The sequence below is a fragment of the Bos indicus x Bos taurus genome, chromosome 2, assembly GCF_003369695.1.
Source record: "Bos indicus x Bos taurus breed Angus x Brahman F1 hybrid chromosome 2, Bos_hybrid_MaternalHap_v2.0, whole genome shotgun sequence".
NCBI lineage: Eukaryota > Metazoa > Chordata > Mammalia > Artiodactyla > Bovidae > Bos > Bos indicus x Bos taurus.
In genome coordinates, this window is record NC_040077.1 from 27326865 (window position 1) to 27347292 (window position 20428).

A 20428-nucleotide genomic window follows, 5' to 3' on the forward strand; every position below is an offset into this window, starting at 1 on the left:
TGGATTGGGAGGATCCCTGTAGAGGAGGAAATGGCAACCCACTCCACTATTCTTGAGGCTTCCTTGATAGCTCAGCTGGTAAGAATCCGCCTGCAATGTGGGAGACCTGGGTTCAATCCTTGGTTTGAGAAGATCCCCTGAAGAAGGCAAAGGCTACCCATTCCAGTATTCTGGCCTGGAGAATTCCATGGACTGCATGGGGTCGCAAAGATTTGAACACGACTAAGCAACTTTCACTTTAGCCAAAATGCTGAGAAGTGATGGGGGAAAGTTTATACAACCTAAATCAAACTGTTGCCATCTCATTAAATTAAAAGTTATAACCTCAGTGCTGAAGGAATGGTTTTATCATCTGAAGTTTTAATTTATTCTAGGCAATGAACAATTTACATTTCCTAGGCTACAGAAAATACTGAATTTTATCAACTAGCTTCCTAATGTAAATAGTATATTAACAGTTTTCTAGTCATATCATAGAAAGTATCATAGAGGGAGAGAATACATTGTATTGTATAATTACTGGGTTGGCCAAAAGTCCATACCACCTTAAGGAAAAACCCAAATGAACCTTTTGGCCAACCTAGTACATTACTGGTTAGTATAAAAAGGGACATCTATACCCATCAGAAAATTAGGAGACAATTTCTGATAAGATCTAAATTACTAAGAATACAGCAAGCCACCAATTCTCAGCTTTACCAAAGCCAGTTCATTTGGAAGCAGAAAAATGAAGCAAATACGATGCTTAATTTGGACGTTTTGAATACAAGAACTAAATTTAACTCTGTGTTCTGAATATGAATTCACTTATAAGACAGAGACTCTGCTTTTCCTTAGTCACTGCTCAAGCCTCATCAGCCCAGGAAGACCTACTCAGTCAGTAACTAAGCCTGGATACAAGTAGGCTATATAGCCAAATATGCTGCTGCTGCTGCTAAGTCGCTTCAGTCGTGTCCGACTCTGTGCGACCCCATAGACGGCAGCCCACCAGGCTCCTCTGTCCCTGGGATTCTCCAGGCAAGAACACTGGAGTGGGTTGCCATTTCCTTCTCCCATAGCCAAATATACCTAGATTTAAATCTCAGCCCTCCCACTGACTTGGACACATTACTGATCTTTGCTAGCCTTGGTTCCTTCATGTATAAGGATGAGGAGTTATACAGTACAATACATTTGAAATCAATAAGAATGTCTTGCCCACAGTGAGTGCTCAGCACAGTGTAACTATCCTTATCATGATTACGATTATGATTAGTGATGCAAAATTTCATTCTGGCTATACACTAAGCCAAGAATGTTTCCAAAGCATTACCCCAAAAAAGGTGGGACTTTGACTGTGAAAGAAGTTTTTAAAGTATTATATGAAATGAAGAATTTATTGTCGAACATAGGCCATGTAAATCTCTTATGGAAAAAGAGCTTAAACCTTACCAGAACCCTATTGAAGACTAAAACAGCTCATTGGAAAGTCTATGCTATGGAACCCTGTTCAGTGTCATGAGGCAGCTTGGATGGGAGTGGAGTATGAGGGAAAGTGGATACATGCAGATCTATGGCTGAGTGCCTTTGCCGTTCACTTGAAACTACCACAACATTGTTAATTGGCTATGTTGTTGTTGTTCAGTCGCCCGGTTGTGTCTGAGTCTTCACTTCAGAAAGAATTCAATTGGCTATACCTCAATACAAAATAAAAAGTTAAGAAAGAAGTCTATGCTAGGGCCATAGTGGGGCATTCTGGGCAATAAGACCTCAGAGAAGCCCTGAGAGAAAACGTGGGGACTAGGGCAGTCAGGATTAGGAAAACAAGAACAGATGGGGAGTTTTTAAATGAAACTTCCATATGTCTTTGCCATTTAAATGCAACCCAACTTCAAAAAAATTTTTCTCTTTTTTAAAAGTTACAACTGCAAATACTTTCATAATCCATAATTTCACAAATCATGCACAATCATTTCCATCTTAATTCCTGTATCTTAAGGTTAACTTTTTAAATAAAAAAGAAAATAGTAAAGATAATTTGAGAAAAATTAACCATCCACAATTCCTCTCTAAAAGAAGTCTTAACATTTTTACCTGTTATATCCAATTTGCTATATATATATGATTTTAAAAGCAAAATCAATGAGCTTTCAAAGCAATGAGTTTGTTACTTATTTTCATGTAACGTTCTACTTAATATTTTACTAGCACTACAAATAATATAGTAATTTTATAGTCATTATTTTTAAGTAGTTGCATGCTATTTTGCCATTTTGATAACAACAATGTAAACAATTCTAATATTAGGCATCAAGGTTGTTTAGCATTCTATTTTGGATTTGCTATATAATTTGCATAGAAGTGTATGTGTATATAAATATTTTTAAGTTGTAATAAAACTTTATACATGTATATTTTTTGCTTTCATATAATTCATTCCTCAGGATAAATTCATAAGAGTTAAATTGCTAAGTCACAGTATATGAACATTCTTACGGTTATTATTCTACATCACCATTTTGCTTTCTAAACAGGTTTGTACCAGCTTGCCATAATGATCAGCTATTTCAAAATCTTCACTGAATTATGGAGTAAGAGTTTTAAAATGTTATATATATTAAAAATAATAAAATAAAAATAATTTAAAATGTTGCATTAGTCTACATTACTAATTTTAGAGATGTAGCAATTCAATCCCAGAGAATCTAACTTGTTTAACATTGCAAAACTGATTAATGGCCAGGTCTTCTGGCTCCTTCTTCAGGGTCCTCACTGAAACACACTATCTTCAGTTTCTCTTTGGCTTCAGAATATTCTTCTCAGATAGGATACCAGATATAAGTCAAGGGCAAATGAAAGGTATGAGGGAATCAGAAAATATTCAAGAGGACAGATGTGGGAAGGAGATATGGAAGATACAATAAGGAGAAGCCTTGAAAGGCAATTTCCTCAGGTCATGCCAGATAATTTCCATTCCAGGCAGCTCATTTACCTGTTTGCAAGCCTAAAAGCAAAGTCAGGACAAAGGATTTCACTGGACTAGATGGCAGCTGCAGCACAAGATGGAAAGCTTCATGTCAGAGGATTGTAGGAGACAGGCATTCACAGCTGTGAGCCCCCTCTAAATCAGTAATAATTAGTGTTACATCTTACATTTTCAAAATACTACAGAGTTTCCACAGAACTCCTACATGCAAGCTAAGAAAGCCAAGGCAAGCATCATCTTCCCATTTCACAGACAAGAAAAATAAGGTTTCAGGGAGCAAAGGTACCATTAAGCTCAACTGGCAGAGCAGAGACTGAAACTTCAGTCCTGTGATGTTCTCCCATAGTAATGTGACTTCTATTTCATAGTCTGGTGAATTTATTAATAAAAATTAAAAACATTTCTGGAACTGCTAGATTTTGAAACTAGTTTTCTAAATTTTATTTTATTTTTTTAAAACAACCTAGAAATTGTAAAGACCACAAGACTGGCAGAGATTCTTTCTTCAGGCAAGTCAATTGATTCTTTTAAAATTGCTTCTTCTTTTCTGAAATGAGAAATTTGAGGCAGTTGATCTTTAGGGTCCCTTTCCAATGTCTACTGTATTCTATGACATTTGATGGGGCCTTTTTCTTAAGTAAAACTCCCAGTGTCAAGAGTCCTTAAACAAGCGATGTGCTGTAAGCAATTTCAAATTTTTTTAAAATAATACAAAAAAACTCTTACTGGACACATATTATAATGACTGGACAATTTTTACTTCCATATCAAAATAGGCAAAAGGATGACAATGCTGCTTTCACTTCAGAAAGATTCCAAGAGAACTAACAAGGAAAAGGGAACACCTTGAAACATGACACCAGAGGAATATTCTGGCTTTCTTTGCTGACCTTTGAAAAGCACACCCAATGAATAATGAGAAGTTATGCCATAATTCAGGCCAGGTTCGGAAAGTTTAAGGGAAGTGGGTAAAGTGCTCAGTTGGCCAAGGTACTTTTCAAATGTGAGTTTTCACCCCTGGTTAGTCATGAAGTCAATATAATCTGCAGCAATTTGCATATTTTTAAAATGTAATGAAATAAATTATGGTAAGTTGTCAGACTGTATCATAGAATGCAGCACAGTGGGAAGTCTGCTTTTTTTTCTTTTGCATAAAAGAATTTTATTTAGTGGTCAGATCCCAGTGAATAATGCCTGTCATCGCTTGATTCTGTTAACATGTGGTATTAGATATGCTCTTAACAAAGTGTATAGCGCATCACCAAAAGCTAGTTTGGATTAGGTAGAGTAAAAGAAAACTTCAAAAATCTTTGTTCTTTGATAGAATTTCTAAAATATAAAAATGAAAAAAACCCAAAGCAGTATTCAAAAATGATAAATGTCACTCCAGGATCCTTGCCTGGGAAATCCCTTGGACAGAGGAGCGTGGCGCACTATGGCCCAAAGGTTTGTGAAGAGTCAGACGTGACTGAGCAGCGATAGCAGCAGCCTTTCGAGAACACTCTGCGCTTGTTTCTTTTTCTCATGTTTTACTTATCCCTTAGAGGTAGTCTCACTCCCCCATCTAACCCTCACTCATGATTTCATAAGGTGGACAGTCTTGAGCTGGCTCCAAGGAGCTGGTCCCTTGCTGAGCTCTGACTCTAGGTAGGCATTACAGGAGGCAGGAAGACTGCTAGATGAAGAAAGGATGGCTCCTTTCTGTTTTGCTTCCCGTTCTCGCCTTCACCCCCAGCCCCACTCCCACCCCACCCTCCAGCATGCATCTGCACCCCAGACAGTGCATCCCAGCGGCTGCAGTTGGTTGCATTCTTCCCTCATTCTCCGAATCAGCCTCCTTGTGGTTTCTGAGACATAACAGCCGGTCAGCGTTTTCTCAGCAGAGGCCTGTCCAGCTCCATGGTTCCTTCTTCAAGTGTCCGGGTTCTAATAACTTCAACCCCTTACTACAAGCCTCCATCCTCAGAGCTGTAGCTTCTTCCTGCCGTTACTGCCTCCATGAGACCTCAGTGCAGCACTGAGCAAAGTGTTGTGGGCAGACAAGCGCCAGTCCTTGAAATGTGTGTTATTGTTTCATCAGAATGTCAATTAACTACGTTGCTAAGCGCACTGTTCAGTTCAGCCGATTCTTCTTCAGAGATAGACTCTCAAAAAAAGAAGCAGTGAGTTGATTTACATTCAAGTCAAGCTCCTTATCTCATGGCAGACTGGTAGCAAACAGCAGATCGATTACTCTGAATACTATCGTCTTAGTGACTTGCTCTTGGTTTATAATTCTTTACATTATAGTCACTCCAAGAATCACTCCTATGATTTCTATCTCCTAATGGAGACCCTGACTGATAGAGAGATTAGGTAGAGATATATTTTGAGTAAACTTTATTTTAATTATATATATGCATGTGTAAGGGCTTTCCAGGTTGTGCTAGTGGTAAAGGACCCGCCTGCCAATGCTGGATACATAAGAGATGCAGGTTCGATCCCTGGGTCAGGAAGACCCCTTGGAGGGGGGCATGGTAACCCACTCTATTCTTGCCTGGAGAATCCCATGGACAGAGTAGCCTGGTCAGGCTATAGTCCACAGGGTCACAAAGAGTCAGACATGACTGAAGTGACTTAGCACACACACACGCATGCATGTGTAGAAAACTGTGATATAAAATGTGCCTTATGGTCAAAAAGTTGTTACTATATTAGCCTAATGGATAGATTACGTAGAAAAAAAAAATTACCTAAGTCCTGGTTGCAAATGTATCTCATGGATTTCCTGTGACACTATATTTTTAAAAAATTAGTAAAGGAACTCAAAGAAAGTATTTAAGGAACTCTACTCAATATAAACTTCCACCTACAAATGAGAAAAAAGGTAATAATAAGTGAGAGATAACTTACTCTATTTTCAAAGGTTTGACATATGGTTCCTTTTAAGACCTAGAAAAATGTATTAATTTGTGTGAGTACACTGTGTGCTGGGACTTCGGAGTACCTCAACTAATTCTGTGCATTCTTTTATGAAGTACTTGTCTCTGCCAATCATATTTATGGAGCAAAGAGTCACTTGTGTCAACAATTACAGGAGCAGACTATTAAAACTATTTAAATAGTTTAGATTCTACTATTTAAATACATCCTACTAACTCAACAATGACTTCACTTAATAGTTCACTAACGTGTGTGTAAAGTCTTGCCTGCCAGGGTCTACTTCTATCATCAGAGTTACTGCTGTCTCTAAGGCAGGTTTGAGCTAAGAAAGCAAAGACAGCATATAACATCTACGCACCTAAGCACTAGCTCCTCAGCATAAATGAGGTGCACCCTCTTATCTGTCATCATGAAACTATAGAAAACATTTTGTTGATTTCCTATGAGTGAACACACACACACACTTTCTTTGTAGGATGCCTGAAAATATGAGGCCAATGATTTCATCCTTTTTATAGAACTATCCATAGGGTGGCCACACAATTGATCACCTATACTGGGTCAGTACAAGAGGGAGGTAGGTGCCCAGGACCCTGAGACAATTCATGCGGAAGTCAGCCTGTGTCTTGCTCTGAAGATATGTTCACACATCAACTATAGGATCTATGACACAGTGGAGGGGAAATCAACACAGAGTAAATGATAAAAGGTACAACAGATCAATATTTCTCTTACGCTTCTAAATACCTTGCATACGAAAACTATTTCTAGTCACATAGGGTCTTTTCCCATCATATAGCCTTTCTTCAGAAAAACTGGAATATGTTAAAGTTCTACAAACAGAAACAACAACTACATTAGGTTAAGTTTCCTAACTTAGCCAAAGAAGGAAGTCCTCTGAAAACCATGCTGTGGTTCAGGCAGGCTGGTAGAGTGGGGGAAAGTACTAGAATAAGAGAGAGCAGTGTATGTTCCACTTCAGATTCAGCCCTTTCATAAACTCACTGTGTGACCTGTAGAATGCCACCTACCCTTTCTGGATTTCCCGCTCCCTCAGCCGTGAAATGAAAGAGATGGACAAGATAGCTTATGATGTCCTCTGCGGTTAGCTCAGTCATATGGATTCTACGTACACTTTTCTATCTTGCATTATGACCAAACTCTAAACCATACAGCTCATCCCAAACTGAGTGCTTCTTAGTATCAAAGGAAGAAACCCCCAATACAAATTAATCCAACAAGAACAACATCTAGCTCTCTTCATTTTAAGCATTTATTACATATAGAAGCAGCTGAAATGGTTACAGTTTAAGGAACAACAATTTTCAAGCAAACATTCCATTGAGAAACTCTCTTACTGCCTTCTACAGAGCCATTGAGAACTAGGGAATGAAAACTACTATCGTTCCATTTGGTTCCACTTGGTCTGTGTAGGGACAGAATGAAGCAGAGCTGTGTCAAAGTGTCTCCTGTTCTGATGACAGATGGCCAGGCTTACTGAACGAGAGCTTTTAAAAGAGACCACATCCTGCAGATCTAGGGAAAAGGGCAAAAAAGCGCTCCTGGCTCTCACCATCTCTCCTTGCTCACCATCATCAACAGAACCTGACATGAATTCCAAACCTTGACCTCAGTTAGCAACTCAATATTCCCATGAAGCCCAGCTCTCCCAGGTCAGCTGAAATTCCATCCACAGTTATTTCCTCTTCTGAAGTAGTAAAGTTGGAAGTATAAACGCTCTATAGCCATTTTTTCTCTCTACAGCTCTACAGCCAATTCTTTCCATTTCCCCCCAGATAAGTAAACTTAAAAACTGGAACAGTAGGGTTCCAAAATAAACACTTTCCACCACATTTATTTACCCCAGTTGAGAATGTCTTCATACTTAGCGTACAAAGTGAAGTTCATGCTTTTAAATCTATTCAGATGGCTGCTGGGCCATGTAGTCTTATTAAGTGAAAAATAAGTGCAGTTGCTAAAGGATAAGAGAACAAGCAAAAAGAATATTTCCTCTAGGAAACTATGATACTGGGAAACAACCATTATTTATAATAGAATTTGCCACAGGCAGACAATATCTTACAACTCAGACTCAAAAAATATATATAATTTTCATACAAATATTTACATGAGAATTTACAAGTAAGGAATGTCACTTGGCACAATGCCCCACTTTGAAAATAAAAATGTGCTAAATAAAGATAACACTGATACCACTTTAAAGGATAACACCATAAAATATTTTTAAAAAATAAGTTTCCATCTTCTGCCAACTCACTATTGTATGACTGTGAGACTTGAAGTTAAGCAGCCTAACTTGCAAGTGCTATTAAGCATTGAAATAATGAACAAAAAGACTATGACAGCCTCAAAGAATTGTTTTCATAGGTAACGATGCCTTGTTTTATGCAGAATAGCAAAGCACAGTCTAGGAAAGGAATGGAATTTTCCACTGGCAGTTGGTGTCACCTTGTTGGTAGCTTTGCAAGACACTAAATTCTAATTTCTACTGGCAAAGGCTATGGTAATAATACTCAATGCCACAACTGACCTTTTTAAGTTGTGTGATGTGGTAACTCTAACTTCTTTTCAAGCCTCAGATGAATTTGATAAGTTCCTAAAGCCTATGGGTAGCAGATAACCAACTAGAGTGGTCTGAGGGCTTAGCAATATCTATCACTGGAAAAACAAATTATTTTCAAAACTATTTTCTACATATGCCTAAAAGTTATTTACTACAAAGAATAAATCACCAATATTTTTATAAATCAAAGAAAATGCACAAATAACTCTTAGCAAGTCTTACGACTGTTTAAAATACTACTTCTGTCACAACAGAAAGCATGAGATGTACACTTACATGAGAATTATATAAAATAATTTGACAGATCCTACCTTTTTCAGGAACCGGATTCCATAGGTAAATATATAAAGGCCATATGAAAATTTCCACCTGTGGAAAGTTTAAAAAGCATTCTATGATACTCAGTTTAAATATTTCATAGCATATTCTGAAATACATGAGTGAAAAAATTCCATTAAATGAACCCCCCAACCAATCCCTGTCCCAACCAGGGATTAAACACAACTAGTGACTTCAGTGCAGGCTAAACATGTACACTTACCATGAATGGCATACAGGAAATATTTTAAATATTAATAATTATATTTGTAACAATTATTCTTTCGTTCAGTTATTATGTTTGCCTATTCACTCATCTTTTCTTCTTCCAGCATGTGAATTTCCTCTAGTTCATGGCTCATGAATGGATAGATTTGAACAATATGAAGGTATATAAGATAGTTTGGAATTCTTTGCCTGATACAGAGATTAAGTAAATGACTTACCTGATGTTCATTTTTAAAAGAAAAAACTTTAGTATTTTTAAAGTAGGTAACACTTTTCTCCTTCATCTTTTAACAAATTTTTATTGGCATCTTTCTGGATATCACTAAAGGAACCTATTTGGAATCCAAACCATCCATCTGATGTACAACTGTTAAGCGTCTACCTGCAGTGCGCAAGACCCAGGTTTGATCCCTGGGTTGGGAAGATCCCCTGGAGAAGGAATTGGCAACCCACTCCAGTACTCTTGCCTGGAAAATTCCATGGACTGAGGAGCCTGGGGTCCATGGGGTCGCAAAGAGTTGGACAGGACTGAGCGACTTCACTTTCACTTTCACTTATACTATCCCAAACTCTGTCCAGCTGTTAGATGGTCACTTTTTTTAATGGGGAAAATCTTTAAGTTCTCTTTCAATGTTAGATGAATTGAACGTTTACCTCTTTTAAAGACTTTACATAAATACCAAGACTTTATATAACTTATATACATAGTGTGTGTGCATATATATAATATATGGTTACTGCAAAAAACCTCAACCTGGTAGTCAATTCCCAATCTCATTTTTTAATTTTTCTGAGTATAAATAGTTGTGCCTTTAAAAACTGGTTGATGTCACAGAACAGAATTCCTGAGATCATGCTGCTCATGGTTTCTTGGGTTACAAGTTGTAAATGAACACAAAGGAGAAAGTGACTAGTTAACTTTGCAACAAGGAAATTTGCTTTCCGTGTTTCCAAGCCATGTAAAAATTTCAAATAAGAATTTTTTCTTTGAGTCTGATTTATTTTTAGTTGAAGTATAGTTGACTTACAATGTCATGTCAATTTCAGGTGTACAGCACAGTGATACATTAGTTATACATTTATATACACACTGTTTTTGTTGTTTACTAGCTAAATCATGTCCGACTCTTTTGCGACTGCCATGGACTGTAGACCATAATTATATATATGGTCTCAGTTCAGTTCAGTCACTCAGTTGTGTCCAACTCTTTGTGACCCCATGAATCACAGCACAGCAGACCTCCCTGTCCATCACCAACTCCTGGAGTTCACCCAAACTCATGTACATCGAGTCTGTGATGCTATCCAGCCATCTCATCCTCTGTCGTCCCCTTCTCCTCCTGCCCCCAATCCCTCCCAGCATCAGGGTCTTTTCCAATGAGTCAACTCTTTGCATGAGGTGGCCAAAATATTGGAGTTTCAGCCTCAGCATCAGTCCTTCCAATGAACACCCAGGACTGATCTCCTTTAGAATGGACTGGTTGGATCTCCTTGCAGTCCAAGGGACTCTCAAGAGTCTTCTCCAACACCACAGTTCAAAAGCATCAATTCTTCAGCGCTCAGCTTTCTTCACAGTCCCAACTCTCACATACATACATGACCACTGGAAAAACCATAGCCTCGACTAGATGGACCTTTTTTGGCAAAGTAATGTCTCTGCTTTTGAACATGCTATCTAGATTGGTCATAACTTTCCTTCCAAGGAGTAAGCGTCTTTTAATTTCATGGCTGCAATCATCATCTGCAATGATTTTGGAGCCTAAAAAATAAAGTTTGACACTGTTTCCACTGTTTCCCCATCTATTTCCCATGAAGCGATGGGACCAGATGCCATGATCTTCGTTTTCTGAATGTTGAGCTTTAAGCCAACTTTTTCACTCTCCTCTTTCACTTTCATCTAGAGGCTTTTTAGTTGTTCTTCACCTTCTGCCATAAGGGTGGTGTCATCTGCATATCTGAGGTTATTGATATTTCTCCCGGCAATCTTGATTCCAGCTTGTGCTTCTTCCAGTCCAGCGTTTCTCAGGATGTACTAGGCATATAAGTTAAATAAGCAGGGTGACAATATACATCCTTGACATACTCCTTTTCCTATTTAGAACCAGTCTGTTGTTCCATGTCCAGTTCTAACTGTTGCTTCCTGTCCTGCATATAGGTTTCTGAAGAGGCAGGTCAGGTGGTTTGGTATTCCATCTCTTTCAGAATTTTCCACAATTTATTGTGATCCACACAGTCAAAGGCTTTGGCATAGTCAATAAAGCAGAAATAGATGTTTTTCTGGAACTCTCTTGCTTTTTCCATGATCCAGTGGATGTTGGAAATTTGATCTCTGGTTCCTTTGCCTTTTCTAAAACCAGCTTGAACATCAGGAAGTTCACGGTTCACGTATTGCTGAAGCCTGGCTTGGAGAATTTTGAGCATTACTTTGCTAGTGTGTGAGATGAGTGCAATTGTGCAGTAGTTTGAGCATTCTTTGGCCTTGCCTTTCTTTGGGATTGGATTGAAAACTGACCTTTTCCAGTCCTGTGGCCACTGCTGAGTTTTCCAATTTTGCTGGCATATTGAGTGCAGCACTTTCACAGCATCATCTTTCAGGATATGAAATAGCTCAACTGGAATTCCATTACCTCCACTAGCTTTGTTTGTAGTGATGCTTTCTAAGGCCCACTTGATATATGGTCTACAGTATAGTATATATATGGTCTACAGTATGGTATATATATATATATTTTTTTTTTCAGATTAATTTCCCTTACAGGGTATTACAACATATTGAGTAGATTTCTCTGTGCTATACAGTAGGTCTTTGTTGTTTATCTATCTTATATATAGTAGTGTGTATATGTTAATTTCATTCTAATTTATGCCTTTCCCCTTCCCTTCTGATAAACCATAACAAGTAAGATTTTTTGTAAAGGTTATTTAAGGAGATGATTCAGGTTACAAAGCTCTTTTGAGGTAAGAAGAAAAGAACAATAGTAGGGAGCTCAGAGAGCTGAGTAAGACTCAATGGTAGAAACAAATGTCCCTGAGTTTCATTCCTGGACTGACTGACTCTTCAAACATCCTGGAATTCAAGTCAGAAGTAACCTTTAGAGAAGAGTTTTGAACTTTAGGATTGAAAATCACCAACTAAAAATCCATAAAACCTGAATTCAGACAGGAACAAAAAGCAATGGTTCTAAAACTTCTTACAAAAGCCCTCTTCTAAGCAAAGTCAGTTTACTTACTGCAGTGTCAAAGCCAAGGCCTTAATTTTAACCCCATCTCCATTATCAATTTTTTTGGTGGCTGCGGGTGAGAGTATCTGTGTGTTTCTTTCTGTTAGGATGTATAAATTCTAAATCAGAAGTGAAGACCAGGTATGGGTCTAAGGGTGTGTATCTCATGCAGTTATACAGAGTATGATGCTAGGTTTAATGTTTTGCTGTTACTATCTTGAAATTCTTAATAATTGTTGAACAAGGAGCTCCATATTTTATTGTTCATTGGTTCCTAGAATTATATAGCTGGTTCTGGTCAAGATTCATAGATTCTCTTAACTTTGGGCAAACCTACTGATATCTCTTGACCTCAATTCCATCTCTATAATGGGAGAGTGGTTTATATTATACTGTTTTTGATATTTACACTGTTTTGATATATTGATGTCCTAAGAATTTGATGGAAAGAGTAATTTCCACTTCTCTCTAGTTCCTCTGACTCATGGTTGTATTAAAGCAGCCTAATTCACGCATTTGCAAGTCACTTTTTGGTCTCTGAAGACAAGTGAATTCACAACTCTTAGACTAAATGATTTATAACAACTGTTTCAGCTCTAGAACACTTGTTGTTCAGTCATCAAGTCCTGCCCAACTCTTTGTGACCCAATGGGCTGCAGCATGCCAGGCTTTCCTGTCCCTCACCATCCCCTGGAGTTTGCCCAAGTTCATGTCCTTTGCATCAGTGATGTCATTCTATCATCTCCTCCTCTGTTGCCCTCTTCTCCTTTGCCCTCTTCACCTCCCCTTCATTGCCTTGTCATGTCAAAGGGACTTGCATAACTCAATGAAGCTATGAGCCATGCCATGCAGGGCACCCAAGATGGATGAATCATAGTGGAGAGTTCTGACAAAACATGATCCGCTGGAGGAAGGAACAGCAAACCCCCAGTATACTTGCCGTGAGAACCCCATTGACTGTATAAGATACGTAGATCAGGCAGTTTTTACAGATAACAACAAAACTTTATGAAAGTCATTGGAACTCCTATAATCATTCATGTAACTACATTTTCTTTCATAAAATGACCCAGCTTTCATAAGACATAGGTTGTATTATAGGAACATGAATGCCTCCATCATTTGAATAACAATTTGTGATGAATATCTATAAGGCAGAGTTTATTTCCACCAAATATCTACAGAAGCAATATTTTCAAGGATTTTTCCATATTCAGGAAATCCTTTGTTTTATTTTTGTAGTTTCATGTAGGTTACAGTTTTAAATGGTGCCTAACTACCAGCCATTGACACAACCCCTCTCAGCCTCCCACTAAAATATCTATTAAAAAGAAAGGTAAATAAAGGTGCATGCAACCACAAAAAAGAAAAAATGACCTTGTACCTATTACAAGAATCAGAGAATTTACAGAAGAAAAAAAAAGAATAAGAATAAAATTAGAAATAAAAATGTAATTAGAGGCAACAAGAAACAAGCTATTGGTCTTAAAGGAAGTAGGAAAATCTGAGTATATCTTCCTGTCTCCACTTTCTGCCATCTTGTACAGAAATGCAAAAATCTGCATCCATCAGAAACCTAGACAGCCCTCTGTCATGAATGAAACTTTTGAGGTAGGAAGAGAATCCCCCCACCTTGTCAATTCATGACTGATCAAAAGATGAGTAAGAAAAAAGGAAGCATTTAGCACCCTGGGAGTTCCAGTTACACAGAAGGTGACTTAGAGGCAAAATGATTCATGGTGGTATTGCATTCTGGAGGTTCGAGTTCTTACAACCCATTTAACTGACAGAGAACAAGATATAGAGATAGCTGCTCTATGTGAAATTCTTCTGGTTCACTGAAAGTAGACCAAGGCCTATAGTCATCAACTTGCTACAAGGTCAGAGATCTAAAAGAGGACTTTTACTAGCAAAAAAGAGAACAGAGAGTGGGGTAAAAGTCAATCTATACATCTTCTCTGTGAGCAGGTCTAGATGAATATTTCCAAATTCGGGAATGAAAAAAATCTAAATGTCAATACAGGTCTACTAGGAAGTATTGAATAAATACGGAAAGAAAAGAGCATGCTAAGGATCCAAAGAAAGAACCATCTCCTAAAGTTAACTCCCTGGAGGAATCAGATGTCATTTTTAGAAAAGCATTTGGTGTTGTTAGATATGTCTCCTAAAACCAGAAGAAGAAAGCCACAAATTAGTAAAAGACTACTGGGTAAGATAAAAAGAGATTATAAGTGAAACAGAAAAGCAATATAAGGATTCTAAAAATGAAGTGAAGGAATATTATTCACATGAGGGGGAAGGGAAGAAAAAATATACACATATCCTGCTAAAAATCATTGATGTAGAAGATAAAGCATCTCCATAGGGCTGGAGAAAAAACCAATGGATGAAAGAAGACCTAAGATCCAGAGAATCAGAAAAATCAAGTCTAATTATAGCTGCTTCTGAGAAAACTCAACTGAAGGATTTAAACAGAAGGAATAGCCAAAGATACAACTGAAAAAAAAAAAAAAAACTGACTGAAAAGAATAAGGTCAACATTGTATTCTGAACAATATCAATTCAAAGCCACATCCTGACAAATTTTGAATCCTTGGGTTAAAAAAAAAATCCTTCAATATCCATGCACAAAAACAAAAAAAGTCAACATACAAATCAATTGAAAATATGTCACCATCAAAGGAACAAATATCCAGCAGTCTTAACTTCTCCTTTGCATCACTAAATTTATAGAAAAGACAGAACATTCCATCAAAGAAAGCTACTACCAGCCAAACTGCTTTCATTTGTTAAAAAAAAATACATAAAACATTCTCAGATAATCAAAAGCTCTGAAAATACATTACTCTTTAACCATTACTAAACAAATTACTTTGGTCACTTCCAACCCACTGAGATACAAAAGTTAAGAATTCAAAAAGTATGATTTTAAAATAAAAGCAGTATTGTTAACAACATAAATAATTGCTGTAAATTTCATTGGGGAAATTTGGGCAAATAATGCCCAATAAACTGGAAAATTCTGAAAGAGATGGGAATACCAGACCACCTGACCTGCCTCTTGAGAAACCTGTATGCAGGTCAGGAAGCAACAGTTAGAACTGGACATGGAACAAATAGAAAAAGGAGTATGTCAAGGCTGTATATTGTCACCCTGCTTATTTAACTTATATGAAGAGTACATAATGAGAAACGCTGGGCTGGAGGAAGCATAAGCTGGAATCAAGATCGCTGGGAGAAATATCAATAACCTCAGATATGCAGATGACACCACCCTTATGGCAGAAAGTGAAGAGGAACTAAAAAGCCTCTTGATGAAAGTGAAAGTGGAGAGTGAAAAAGTTGGCTTAAAGCTCAACATTCAGAAAACGAAGATCATGGCATCCGGTCCCATCACTTCATGGGAAATAGATGGGGAAACAGTGGAAACAGTGTCAGACTTTATTTTGGGGGGCTCCAAAATCACTGCAGATGGTGACTGCAGCCATGAAATTAAAAGACGCTTACTCCTTGGAAGGAAAGTTATGACCAACCTAGATAGCATATTCAAAAGCAGAGACATTACTTTGCCAGCAAAGGTTCATCTAGTCAAGGCTATGGTTTTTCCAGTGGTCATATATGGATGTGAGAGTTGGACTGTGAAGAAGGCTGAGCGCCAAAGAATTGATGCTTTTGAACTGTGGTGTTGGAGAAGACTCTTGAGAGTCCCTTGGACTGCAAGGAGATCCAACCAGTCCATTCTGAAGGAGATCAGCCCTGGGATTTCTTTGGAAGGACTGATGCTGAAGCTGAAACTCCAATACTTTGGCCACCTGATGTGGAGAGCTGACTCATTTGAAGACCCTGATGCTGGGAAAGATTGAGAGCAGGAGGAGAAGGGGACGACAGAGGATGAGATGGTTGGATGGCATCACTGACACAGTGGTCATGGGTTTGGGTGAACTCTGAGATTTGGTGATGGACAGGGAGGCCTGGCGTGCTGTGGTTCATGGGGTCACAAACAGTCGGATACGACTGAGTGACTGAATTGAACTGAACTGAATGCCTAATAAATGCTACTGTTCTTAAGGGGCAATTTAGTACAAAATATTTCAAAACAATAATCAAAGGATGAATTCTCAGATTATATTACTGGAAGAAGGGACTGGAGAAGGGAAGCATTAAATTTATTCTTAAAGAGAAATTTCAAGAGACTGTGGTCATGGTAAGAGAAATATAGTTAAAAGAATGTTTCTTTAAGAACTTAGAGGATGTCTGGTTAAAGATGGCAATGTTTTGGGCGCATTGAACTGGGTGACGGGTGATGGGTCTGATGGGTGCATGAATCTTCCTATGTGCCTTTATGAATGCAGCACTAAACAGGCAGAAAAGGAATTTTGTTAAGGAAAGCATAAACTCAAAAGGACACAGACAACAGGGTTGAGGATAACCACCTCACTGTGGAGCCTGTTGTCTGAACCAGGGGCTGGCTGGATTCTAGGCTGTGGTTGGAGGATGCTCAGAATCACCAGAGAATCCCAGAAAGATTCCAGATGAGAAAGCAACTCTGCAAGGGAGGAACCTCTATTGGACCGAGAGGCCTCAGGATTAGCTTGCCCAATTCCAGACTGTTGCTAAGTGGCCAAACCAGGACACAAACCTAGTGCAACGCTGACTCGAAAGCCTCCTCTCAAATTCCACAGAATTAGCATGCATTTCTCTGCCTAGATGTGTTCCACACTACACTTGTTTGGACATGGAAACCTTTTATAGCCATCAAGCCTGAAAATGAGAATGGAAGGCTAGTAAAAACTACCACCCACAGAATCTGTTTTATTGTCCTTACACAATAAGGCTGAAAGGGTTCTTTGTCAAAATAAGACTAATAAAATGTGCCATAAAAGCAGAGAATCAGAGTGTTGAGGTCTTGCGTTTTATTGCCAGGTGTCACTCACATGGCACAGGGGTCCTAAGTGATAGAGGAGGCAGATGCAGGGAGAGACATCCAGAAGCAGCTCCCTGAGCTCAACTCAGCACATCAACCCCAGAAAGGAGGACAGCCCATGGGGCCAGTTTCTTTACAACATTTCTGGAGTACTTGCTCTGGGCTAACGGCTGTTCTGAGCCCTTTACAAGCAGAAAGTCGTTCAGTGAAAACTATTCCACACAACAAAGTAGGTACTATTAACATCATCCCTAATTTTCCTTCAAATGAGGAAACAAGCCCAGAGAGGTTCACTGACTTCTCAAAGGTCACACAGCCAGTAAGGGAGAACACCAGCACTGCAAACCAGGCGCATGATTTCAACATCCCAGCTCTTAACTATCAGGCTCTGCTGCCTCTTCTTGACGTTACACACCTGAAAATTGAAGACAATGCATTCGGCTGAAATGGTATTTCCAACCAAGGGGCCATTCATAGACACCACATGATGAGAACAGTCTCTGTCCTGATGACAAGAAACTGGCTGCTTGCAAAACTGGAAGTAGGAAAGGGCTGCACTGGGGATTCTTCTCAATACCAGGGCACTTAGACAATACTAAGCTTGTTCACTAAAGTCACCAGTAATATCCCAGGAGCCTTCTCCGTCTTAGCCACTCATCTTGTCTATGTACTGCAACACCATCCCTCCTTTGAGATTTATGTCAAATCTAGCTATTCCATGAAGCCACCTTTTCTGAGCACTGCAACAATGAAAGCATTATAATTCTCTAACGGTGTGTTTCTTACCTCCTTATCTCATCTTTGATTACAGCCACAAACCTCTGACTTGCTTGTGAGCTCCAAGTAGGTATGACTGAATATTATTTATTTTTGTGTTTCTGACAGCAGAGTGTTTGGCGAGAAATAGTCCCTAAATTGACATCTGAATTTTTATTAATGGTATCAGCACTCCCTTTAACTTCTCTACTTATAGGTTTATTTTAACCAAAATAGTCTTTAATCAAATAATTTTACCAACTATTTCCAGAAACTGTGCAAAATATGAGTAAGAAAGGGGAAAGACATGCCAAATGCTTGTAATGCAGTTTTTTTACATGACCAATATAGCAGAAATTTGGAATTAAAGAAGGTCAACTCTGGAATGGTCTAAATAATAATTTAAAAATACTGTTACTGAATGCAAAACTAGGATGCCTTCTTAGAACACACATTAGCATGTAGTTCCTTTGATTCTGACTGAATTTATCAATTTGAGATATTTCACATTTTCACTGTTCCATCATTTAAGGTTAAAAAAAAAAACACTGCTTACCAAATATATGAATAAAAGTGAAGTAGGGCTTACATCTTTTTTTAATGAAATTTAATATAAACTTCATATATCTTGCAAATTATTACAAATGAAATGAAACTACTATTGTTGTTCGATTGCTAAGTCATGTCTGCCTCTTTGTGATCCCAAGGACTGCAGCACGCCAGGCTCCTTTGTCCTCCACTATCGCTCAGTTTGCTCAAATTCATGTCCATTGAGTTGGTGGTGCTATCTAACCATCTCATCCTCTGCTACCCACTTCTTCTTTTGCTTTCAACCCTTCCCAGCATCAGGGTCTTTTCCAATGAGTCGGTTCTTTGCATCGGGTGACCAAAGTATTAGAGCTTCAGCTTCAGTAGCAGTCCGTCCAATGAATATTCAGGATGGATTTCCTTTAGGATTGGCTGGTTTGATCTGCTTGCAGTCCAAGGGACTCTCAAGAGTCTTCTCCAGCACCACAGTTCCAACGCATCAGTTCTTGAGCACAGCCTTCTTTATGGACCAACTCTCATATCCATACATGACTACTGGAAAAACCATAGCTTTGACTATATGGACCTTTGCCAGCACAGAGATGTCTCTGCTTTTTAATATGCTATTTAGGTTTGTCGTAGGTTTTCTTTCCAAGGAGCAAGTGTCTTTTAATTTCATGGCTGCAGTCACTATCCTCAGTGATTTTGGAGCCCAAGAAAAGAAAATCTATCACGGCTTCCACTTCTTCATAGTGAAACTATGGAGTTTGATAAATGAAAAAATATTCTGAAATTAATTAGTAAAGACTTTGTATACTGATACAGTTGTCCATTGGTATCCATGGGGAATTGATACCAAATAACAGTGTCAAATATCAAAATCCAAGGATGCTAAAGCCCCTTATATAAAATGGTATAGTGTTTGCCTACAAACTATACACATTCTCCTGTACACTTTGAATCACTTCTAGAATACCTAATACAATGTAAATATTATATAAATAGCTACTAGTATGTGGCAAATTCAAATTTTGCATTTTGAAACTTTCTGGACTTATTTTTCCCAAATATTTTCAATCCCTGGTTGGTTGAAATTTGTGGAAATGGAACCCACAGACACAGAAAGCCAACTGTACTTTACATAAATCTATCTTTTCACCTCCCAAGGATCAAACCTGGGTCTCCCGCATTGCAGGCAGACTCTTTATTGTCTGAGCCACCAGGAAGCCCCACAAAGATTAAATTTCTGTTTTTCTACTGAAAACCTCAAAGCTTATGACTTTCATAAGGAACGAACAAAGCTACAGTTATAAACATGGTATACTCATATTTCATCATTTCTCCAGTCAAGTACATCAGGACTTAAAAACACCCTTCAAAAGGGTTTCTGTGTATCAGATACATTCACTTCCACAATGTTTTGAAGTGAAGTTAACTGTGGCTTCAAACTTAACAGCCATCTTAGTCATCATCTTTGTGATGATACTGTTCATGAAGTGAACAGTACTTCTATTTACTAGGCGTTCTTTGAGGATCAACTAAGTATTTTCATAAGTTAGCAGTAGCTGCATTCCTTGAGCACTCACTTAAAGCCTGACCATCATACACTTTTGTATGTACTAACTTATTCTCATCTTATGAGGACCCTATGGGGTAGATGCTACTATCATTCCGATCCTACAGACATGGAGAAATAATTTAGGTCACTTGCCTAAAACCATAGTTAGCAAGTAATGAATTTGGGGATTCAAACCCAAGCAATTTGATTCCAGGGACCACACTCCTTTCTACTACATACTGCCTCTTTATTTTAACATAAAAGTTAATATAGAAGTTATATTTTTTATTGCAAAATACATTACTCTATAGCTTTTTCTCCAAACATATTAAGCAAAATCAGTGGAAGTACTCTGACAGCTACGGCCTCCACTTTCAAGCTCCTTTTTGATGCTAAGGCAGGAGGGCAAATAAAACTCTCTGTT

At 38.3% G+C, this 20428-nt stretch overlaps 1 protein-coding gene across 3 annotated transcripts in view; it reads right to left on the minus strand.

Moving 5' to 3' along the window:
• CERS6 (ceramide synthase 6) overlaps nt 1–20428 on the minus strand; it is a 359345-nt gene that overhangs the window by 140561 nt on the left and 198356 nt on the right. For all 3 annotated transcript variants that reach the window (XM_027558509.1, XM_027558491.1, XM_027558499.1), the window contains exon 4: nt 8783–8840. In XM_027558509.1, coding sequence (XP_027414310.1) covers nt 8783–8840 — 58 coding nt within the window. The remainder of the gene's footprint in view (nt 1–8782; nt 8841–20428) is intronic.